The 9,807-nt window shown below is 51.6% G+C and overlaps 1 protein-coding gene across 1 annotated transcript; it reads right to left on the bottom strand.

Moving 5' to 3' along the window:
- Positions 1–6,110: 6,110 nt before the first annotated feature.
- On the bottom strand, positions 6,111–8,826 carry EGR3 (early growth response 3). Its single transcript, XM_072634874.1, has 2 exons — positions 8,547–8,826; positions 6,111–7,255 (listed from the first exon to the last, which is right to left on the bottom strand). Exons 1-2 carry the CDS (start codon positions 8,698–8,700, stop codon positions 6,249–6,251), a joined length of 1,161 nt encoding a protein of 386 aa, XP_072490975.1. The 5' UTR covers positions 8,701–8,826; the 3' UTR covers positions 6,111–6,248.
- Between the last annotated feature and the right edge of the window lie 981 nt (positions 8,827–9,807).

The raw sequence follows: 9,807 nt of genomic DNA, 5'->3' as shown, positions 1-9,807 counted from the left end.
CAGTAGAATGGTGAGGTCAGAAGTCAGATTGAAAAGTATTGAGAAGTGAGTGGGAGGAGAGGAAGTAGGGATAAAGCAGTATGGATGGCTGTTTCTATAAGTTTGGTTGTGTATTCATAGAGAGATATAAGAAGATAGCTTGACGAAATGGAACTCAAGTGAAGGTTTTTTTTAAAGGAGAGGGGGGAGGGACATTTGGGCATGGTTTTAGGGAGTAGGGAAAGAGCCAAGAGGGAGGGAGTGATTAAGAAGAGTGTATTCGACAGCACAAATTCTCTGAGAAGGAAGGACCAAGGGTATAAGTCCAGAGGTTGGCTTTGGGCAGAAGGAGGGATAGATATTTCTTTGTCAGATACTGGAACAGGGTAGGAAAGAATAGGGAATGGTGCAGAGAGGGTTTGAAGTACATTTAAAGTTGGGGAAAAAAGGTAACTCACATCGGATGGCCTTTATTTTCTCAATAAATAGAAAAAAGCTTCTGCTAAGAAGGCAGGGAGAAGAAATGGTATAGGAGACTTGAGGAAAGATAAGTAGGTTTGAGACAGCCATTAGATAGAGTGTGATAGTCAGGGAAGAATAAAAAAGATTGTTGTGCAGTGGTGAGTGCTCATCTGAGACTAGTTGCTTATTTTCATGGGATCTCTAATTATCAGACTCCTGCTGGAATCCTAATGCTAACAGAAGCTATCCTTACCCTTTGTCTGTTAGAATGTTTTATGGAGAAATATGCCTTCCAATTATTTTTTCCTTTCTCTTCTCTCCTCAACTCAGACTTTAGACACTTTCTGCTCCCATTCCTTCCCCCTGCACCTAGTAGCTTTTTATGTCTTGTTACAGAAAAAAGATGATCTTCAAAAAGAAAGCCTGATTTTGTTGAAGTACTGGTACTGACTAAACTTCCTAAGTTCTTGCTCCACAAATGAGAGCTGGTTGGTAGAAATGAATGGCTTTTAGTTAAAGTTGTTTAGAGGTATCTTTGAACTGTCTCTCCAATGACCAATCAACCCACATGCTTCTGCCATTAGCTAAAGGACTTTAGAAAGACCTTTCTCCTTCTCTGACTTCATCTCTTCTTCCTCAACCCTCAGTGATTAATTTCCAAATGAGACCCTCTTGGATATGTAATTATGAACCCATTTTTAAACCTCATGTTCCCTTTTAGAGAGCCTTCTAGCCTTTAAGGTATCTGCAATATAGTGTCTAATCTACAAGACACACAGAAGCCTCCTACTTGAACTTCAGACTGTTATTTTAAAAGACAAGAAAGCTCAGTGCTCTTCTTTTCTCAGAGTGCCCTCATTTGGGCCAAACCTCCATCCTACTTACTCAAGTCCGAAGATTCAGAGTTGAACCTTCACTCCCACCTCATTTCTACCCAAAACCTGGCAGGTTGGGATGCAGGTGTGATCATATCTGGGGCAACCTTATCTGTTTACAAAGTGTGAATCAGTGATTACACCACATAGGGCTGGTGCCAGTCAGACAGGCTGCCATATTGCCAAGTAACCCACTGGTCAAGTCATGTTGAGTAATACCTACTAATGAGAAGCTACAGAACACACATTATATAGTATACTCTTGAAAAAAAGTATAAACCTGAAGGCTTAATTTGATTGGAAAAGACAGCATGCTAAGGGCAATCTACATGTAATAATGTAGAAACCAACACTTAATAAGAGGTCTTAACAGTCCACGGGCACTATGTGCTAAGCAGGAATTTAGACTGTGGGAAAAGAGACAACAGGATTGAAATCAAGCCTTGGAGGTAGATACTGTATTAGAGCAGTTTGTATGGTTGCTCATGGGCCCTGCCTGCCATGGGTAATATCAGTAAAAAGCTAGCCCCTTTCTCCACTTTTCATTATAGAAAACTACAGTTCAGATTGTTAAGAGTTTCCTAAGGTGAGGGAGGAAATTCAAGATGGTAGCCAACACTGAATTGTGTGGGTGGGAAACTTTACAAGATTCCATACTGCATTCTCCTTGTGTGTCTCTCACTTCAAAGTCATTCTGCTCCAAGGCCCTAATGCACCTGCTCCACCCAGGCCTGGACTGAGCTTCTTGGTGACTTGCCAATAAAAAAGAACACCCACCATCTACTCATTGAGTAGGGAAGTGGGGGGAAGGAGACAGAGAGAAGAATTGTCCCTTTAAAGAGAAGCTATTGGACATTTTCTGTGCTAATTATTTAATCTAGTTTTTGTCTTGGTGGCTAAGATACCCATTTGCCCACCATTCTCCCCTGCCAATCTTGTCTGCTATATGGCTCTCATAATTCTATGTTAACACATTGTCCTCAGTGAGGTTGAAGCTATGGAAAACTCAACAAAGATGCTCAGGAGTTTTCCCAATAGGTAAAGGAGGGGGAGAGGACTGGTTACCATCTTGAACCCTAATATGACTTCTCTAGCAATATACCTCATACTCCCATAGGTGCAAAAAGTGATAAAGAGAAGAATGGGAGATATGAAGACAACTGAGAGGAAAAGATTTGGGTGGGTGGGAGTGGGGAACATATTTCTGTGCTGGTTTGGCTGGCGATAAGTGAAAAACATCTAACCTAGCTAATACACTGATTAAGAAGGGGATGGGAAGGCGGGAGACCTTGGTAAGGGACTTCTTAAGGTGAGAGAAGTATGTGTGTTGTGGAAGACAAAAGGTTCCCTTCACACAGGGAACCAATAGGCAAAGACAGACCTGAAGACAAACCTTTGGCCATTTTTCCCCCTTTTCCTACTTCCCATGGGGAAAAAAAGGTAGATGTTGGACTTGTATTTCAGCAGAAAACAAAGGCCAAACATAGTAAAGAGCATCTTCTGTGCCCTGCTACCCTGGTTAGTCCATATGAAAAATTTCCAAAAGCCAAAGCCACCTTCCAACCAGGCAGTCAGCTCCAAATAAGACTGAAACAAAGCTCCACAAGTCCTGTCCCAGTAGGATTAGGGCTGCTGCATTTAGCTCTCCTCTTCCCATCCCTGCCCACCCTCACCTTTGGTGGCTGCCAAGGCAGTTTCCAGGCACCAAGCTCTCCCTCGCAAGTCTTCAGTCAAGCTGTAGGTAAAGCAATCCTCCCATTTTCTGTTTTCACAAAGCTTCAAGCAAGAGTCTCAACATGGCTGCAGAGAACCTTCGAGGTCCTCTTCTCTTCTCTCCATGCCCCCTTGGTCATTTCAGCAAGATTCCACGAACCAAGAGGGATTTTCTCCAAGGTTACTGATTAGTAGAAACCCAGGGGGCAACAGAGATGAGGGCAGTACAAATTCCTGATTACATCTCAAGGCCCCAGCTGTTAACTCTTTCCCATGAATTCATCCATGAGTGCTTCTCCTGCGGTTCTCACGTCTGGACAGACTGAGGTGTCCCAGTAGAGCAGTACCCAAAACCAGCTAAAGCCAAAAACCAACCAACCAACCAACAACAACAAAAAAAACCAAACCCAAAACCAACAACCACCAAAACTTTCTAAACCCAGATTCCAGATGGCACCAGAATCCTGAGGAAATTCACCCTCTTCCCATTTCACATTTTCCTTGTGAAGGTTTTCTGAGCATGAGAAGTAAGAACAGAAACCAAACCAGTCAAAACAAACAAACCAAAGCAAGAAACAAAAACAAACATGCTCTATACAAAATTAAAAGACTCAAACGCGAAATGAAATTTACAGCCCAGTTGATTGTCAGCAAACACAATATATTTACTGTATTAGCATTTGCTCACAGTGCAAATGGTACGACGTTACACCATTTCAATATTCCTGTTTTTAAAAATGCTGTTTGCATTAACTATATCATATTGGCATTACAATGTGACAAATGAGCAAATGAAATGCTGGTGAAGAATTTCACCTTTTCACAATATCAAGCATACTTTTGGTTACCTTAGTATAAGGTACTATAAATCCAAGAAATAAAAACATCCACAAAATATATTACATCTGGTTTGTCTTTTTTCTAAGTACTCAACTTTATACAAAAGTCTTTCAAAAAATATCATTCCCCTTAGGTTTTCCTGTTTAAAACCTGATTTTGTTTTGTTCCTCTCAGTTCACATAAGTTAAGAGTGCATTTTCTAGTTGTTTTTGTTTTTACATGCAGACATAAAAACCTGGATAGCACAACCTTTTGGCAACAAAGTTTTTTTTTTCCTCTTAGTTTAGCTTAAATGTCTGAGCACAGTTTTATTAAAACAAAAGAAAACTCAGAGCTGTCATGCAGTGACATGCATATACCAGAAGGAGCAAGAAAAAAAATATTAAGGGATATTCTAATTCCTCCTTCCAGCTTTGAAGTGACCAAAAATTTTGGTTTTGTTTTTGTTTGTAATAATTATCACATTATAAAAAGTATTCAGCAAAATACTGTCTCTGCAAAGAAAGATTTTACCCTTCAGCTGAAAAAAAAAATGTGGGCCTTTCCCAGACCTTTTCTCTCCTCTTAGGAATTAGGAAAAGGTAAAAACTCCCCTGGAATTTCACAACCCTTCGTCTTTCCATTTCCTTCTGTCTCAAGTCCCTTAGTATTATTTTATCCACCACCGAAAAGGTGCTTTTTTTCTTCTTAAAGAAAAAAGAGAGGTGGGAAATGCATAAAGTGACTTTAAAAGCAGACCCACGTTGTAAACTCCAGACCTATACACCCTCTCTCAGCAGCTTCCTAACCACAGGAGAAATAAATCTAATAGGTACATTCAATCAGACCTGTGCTGAAAGCTGCTGGGGAGAGCAACTTCCCCTCTCTTTCCACTTCAAATGAGCCACCATAACACATTCAGAGCTGCTTTGGGGTTGGGTTGGGGGGTCAAGTTAGGGCAAGAAGAAAGAGCTGTGAGAGAGGGAGAACAGAGAGGGGCAAGGTTTGGGTATGGGAAGATCATCCAGCAATAGAGGTCAATGCAAAAATCCCCATCTTCCTTTGAGGAAAGTTTGGATATAAACACACACATATACACACTAGTCATGTATATATATCATATATATGTATATAGAATCTCCTCCACAGTTAGCATTTCTTCCAAAAATAAAACATTTAAAGCTGTATATTTAAAGATTATCCACGTGCACTGCACCAGATAACCAAGTACCGTAGTGATATTATCCGGCTAAGGGAATACTCTGTGTGTGTTTTCACACATACACACATATATTTAAGTTCAATTTGTTGTACCATTTTTGTGTGTGTGTGATGACTAGGACAAAAAAAGGGCCATCTCTTCCGTGAGGAGAGGTGGAATATGTGACTTTGCACTGTATGTAAGAAACAAGAATACAACCGGACTCGGGGCGGGGAGAAGGGGGTGCTAGGCCAGCTAAAGGGGGAAGTTGGGGGGCCTTGCTCTTTCTGGAGAAGGAAGGAAAGTGGGGGGCGGGGGGCGGGGAACGGTGAGAGGGCTGAGGAAGAGAAGGGGAGCAGAATCTGTTGAAGTCAGTTCCCTAAAAAGAAAAGTCAAGGGAGAAGGGAAAACTACGTGGAAAGAAGGAGAAGAAAGAAAAAAAGCAGGCTCGGCCACGGCCGCCCCCTTCTCCAGGCAGGTGAGAGTAAGCGCCCTGAGGGCCATGGAGGGAAGAGGATGAGGACGCAGGGGCCCAAGGAGACCCCCAAGGCGGCGGCACCCGAGGCTTTTCTCGAAGGAAGACGGCTCCTCAGACCTGGTCCCGCCCCGCGGGCCGACCCCCGGGACGGGCGTGGGAAGGGCAGGGAGGCCCAACAGCCCAGAGAGCTCAGTCACAAACACACACACGACACACACACACTCACACGCGCACGCGGGCGCGCACACGGCGGGCAGCAAGCACTGCGCTTTGGTGCGCTCCTCATCTCCCCCCTCCCACCCCCGTCTCCAAGATGGGGGGCGGGGGAGGTGGAGACGGAGGGCGGTGGGGTATGCAAGGGTCGGACTGAGCTCCTCACCCCACCCACAAGTCTTCGTAAGGTCCCTGGTGAGTCCCACCTGCCCCCCGTGGATCAAGGCGATCCGAGTGGAACAAAGCGGGCTGGACGCCACCGTTCCACACCCCCCTGCCCGGTGAGGGGCGGCGGCGAGGGGGAGGGCTCCCCCATCCGGACCCCGACTCCTAGGCTCGTGCCGAGGGGGTGGGTGGGAAGCATCACAGGGGACTTGGGGGCCGTGCGTCCAGGGAGAGGCCAGGGCGCGGCCCCTGCGCCTCCGCGGCGGGGTGCCCCATTACTTTCAAGGCAGCAACGGGGAGGCACTGGAGGGGACAAGTGGGGTCTGGAGCCGGAGCCAGGTCCTCAGGCGCAGGTGGTGACGACGGGAGCCAGAGACACAGGGGGCGCCGAGGAGGCGGAGGCCGCCCCCGCCTTCTCCGCCTTCTTCTCCTTCTGTTTGAGGTGGATTTTGGCGTGGCGCTTGCGCTCGTCGCTGCGCGCGAACTTGCGCCCGCAGAACTCGCAGGCGAAGGGCTTCTCGCCCGTGTGCGTGCGGATGTGGGTGGTGAGGTGGTCGCTGCGGCTGAAGCTGCGCATGCAGATCCGGCACTGGAAGGGCTTGTGGCCGGTGTGGATGCGCAGGTGCCGGGTCAGCTCGTCCGAGCGGCTGAAGCGGCGGTCGCAGCCCTCGGCTGGGCACGCGTGGGGCCGTTCGTGGAGCGGGGTCTTGCTGGGCCGGTTGGGGTACTTGCGGGGCCGGATGGGCTTGAGAGTGAGCGGCGGCTGGGGCAAGCTGCCGAAGCCGGGGTGGATCTGCTTGTCCTTGAAAGCCTTGATGGTCTCCAGGGGGGTGATGGGGGGCGGGTTGACCCGGATGGGATCCATGCTCTGGAAGGGCTTGTGCTCCGTCACGGAGCCCATCTCGTTGGGGTGGTGGTACAGGTTGTAGTCGGGGATCATGGGGAAAAGGTTACTGTCCAAAGCGGGCTTGGCCGACTGGTAATCCTGGGGGGAATAGGCGAGCCCGGGGTTGCCCTGAGGGTCATGGAAAGACACGGGCTCCGAATAGAGGTCGCCGCAGTTGGAGTAAGGGGGCAACGCCGGGTACATGGGCTCCACCTCGCCCTGCGGCTGCACCATGCTGGCGGTAGAGGTCTGTGTGCTGAGCGCCCCGGAGGCCGGGGGCACCCCCAGGATGCCGGCGCTCATGAGGCTGATGATGTTGTCCTGACACCAGTTGGAGGGGGAGTCGAAGGCGAACTTCCCCAAGTAGGTCACCGTCTTGTTGCCCGGAGCGGGCTGGAAGGAGCCGGAGTAAGAGAGTTCCTGGTTGGGCTTCTCGTTCGCCAGACCGATGTCCATCACATTCTCTGTGGAGAGGGGGGAGGGAGAGAGGGGAGGGGTGAGTGAACCCGAGCGCCAGCGCCGCGCAAAGCAGGCCCAGGGGCCCAGACCCGTGCCCGGGTGCCGGGCGAGGGTGGGGTGCCAAGAAGAGCGAGCGAGCGAGCTAGTGGGGCAACGAGCAACGCGCGCCCTGGCGCGAACCGGGCGGTGCCGATCTACCGGGCGCAACCTGGGATACAGCGAAATACGTACTCTGGCTCGGGGTGTGGAGTATATGCAACACACACACACGCACACACGCGCGTCTAACACTCGCGCGCACACTCGCGCATAACGCGCACACACATGGAGCTTTATTGTTTCCCCCGAGGAGGGGCAGGCAGGTAGCTGGCTGTAGCTACAGGTAGATGCAGAAGCGGAGCGCAGTGGTCTGTCCCCCTCAGCCCCAACAAACTCAGCCGATTCTCTCCAACCCTTACCCCCGCGAGACCCCTCCCTTATTCCCTAGGATCGGTGGGAAAGAGGCAAGCGACAACCACCGGTACTATCGGATGCTTTGTCCCTAAAGCAAAGGGGGGGGACCCCGTGGGTCTGGAGGGACGCTGAGCGCCGAGAGGTAGCTCCCCTTACTGTGCCTGCTCCCCCGCCCCCACTCCTCCTTGGGGCCTGGAGAGGCTCCGGGCTCTCCGTGGAGGGGGTGGGGTGGGAAACGAGAACGAGCTGGAGAAAAAGGCTGAGGGCAACTTGGCCGGCGTTTCCCCTTCGGGGGCAGTCCTCCCTCCTCTACCTCCCTCGTCCCCTTCAGGGTCCCCAGGCACGGGATCGGTCGGTCCCTAACCCCGCCGCCCCAACCCCCACCCCGGCCGTACCCACACCCAGTTTCTCTCCGGTAAATGCCCTGGAAAGGCAGCGTCGCAGTGCCTCTCCCTACCGCGGGGACTCATCGCACATGGCTCCATTCCCGGGGGGAGGGCGGAAGGGCCGATCTCGTAGAAAAAAAGGCAAGACCCCCCCCTCCATGCACCCGTAGAAAGAGGAAGGGGGAGATCGCCACGCCTAGCGTGGAGCCCGAAGATCGGGCCACCTGCACGGGGAGAGAGCTCTGGAGCCACTAGCACCTACCTCCCATCAGCGGCTGCACCCACCCGGGATAACCAGAGCCTTTACCGCGGCGTCTCCAAGGGAGCCTCCCCGCAGCCCGGGAGGCGGGAGGGGTGGGTGGGAAAAGCAACTCGCCCCCCGGAAAATTCCCAGCGCGCCCCCCTCCCTCCTTCCCTCCCTCCCCTCCTCTCCCCCTCTTCCTTCCTTCCTCCTTACCTGTAGCCATCTGGTTGTAATGAGCCACCGCGTCGCTGCTGCCGGAGAAGAGGTTGAGAGAGCTGGGGATCTCCTCGGGGTACAGATTGTCAGGCAGTTGGTTTAGCAAACTGCTCATGGTCACCGGCAGCTTCTCGGCGAGTTTGCCGGTCATAGCACTCCCGAGCTGCCGCCGCCGCCGCCGCCGCCGATCGCTCTTAGCACAGCTCCCCGGGCAGCGGCATCCGAGAGGCGATCCGTGGTGCGGGGGAAAAGCATGCGAGAGGGAAAGTTCGGGGGGGAGGGGGGAGGGAAGGGGGGAGGGGGGCGGGCCGAGGGAGGAGAGCCCTTTTTGGGGGGTGTGGGTGGAAGAGGGGGGAGGGGGAAGAGGGGGTGCAGCCCTCTGTGCGCCCTTGGGCGCTGTGGTGTGAGGCTAGGCGCTATGCGGGGTGGGGGTGGGGGGCGTGTGCTGCGGGTGGGGGGGCGGGCAGGGGGGCCCCGGCTTGCAGGTGTTGGAGGCTGCCCCTTTACTGATCTCACACACACACACGCGTGCCTGCTTTCCTGGGACCCCCCCACACACACTCCACCAGCGCCACCACCGCCACCGCCACCGCCGCCGCCGCCAGCACCAGCAGCTACACCGCTTCTTAGCAAGCTCACTGCTGCCCAAATGCTCCCAGCCAGGGAACTCCACCAGCCTATTTATCCGAGCCCCGGGAAAGCTCCGTGACGTAGCTGCCCATATATGGACAGACAAAGCCCAGCCGAAGGGGCGCGACGTCACAATGGAAGCTCCTCACAATGGAACATTAGAAAGCAGGAAGCCGCTGCAGCCAGGGTTGCAGCGCTCGCACCGCTCGCGGTTCTAGTTAGCTGGAAAAAGAAAAGAAGGAAATAAAGAGAGAGAGAGAGAATGGAGAGAAGGAGACAAGGAAGCAAGAGAAGGCGGAGGGAAAAGGAGGGGAAAAGAGGAGAGTAGATAGACTAAGGGGGAGGGGGGCAGAGGAGAGCAAGGCCCTTGTTTCATTTTTGTATGTACGTAGTTCCTTGCACATAGTAGGTGCTTCATAAGTGTGTTGAGTTGAATTGGGTGCAGGGGAACGGAGTAAGAGGGGAAAGTGGGAGGGGGAGGAGAAGAGAGGAGAAAGGAAGAGAAAACAGAAAAGGGGAGAATAGGAGGGGAGATGGGGAGGAGGAGGGAAGCAGAGGAGGGGAAGGGAGAGAAGAGAATAGGTTCTTTCGGTTGCCCAAATCTCGGGACATAGTGCGAAGCCTTTTT

Source organism: Notamacropus eugenii, chromosome 1 (assembly GCF_028372415.1).
Source record: "Notamacropus eugenii isolate mMacEug1 chromosome 1, mMacEug1.pri_v2, whole genome shotgun sequence".
NCBI lineage: Eukaryota > Metazoa > Chordata > Mammalia > Diprotodontia > Macropodidae > Notamacropus > Notamacropus eugenii.
This window is presented reverse-complemented; position numbering and strand designations above follow the sequence as displayed.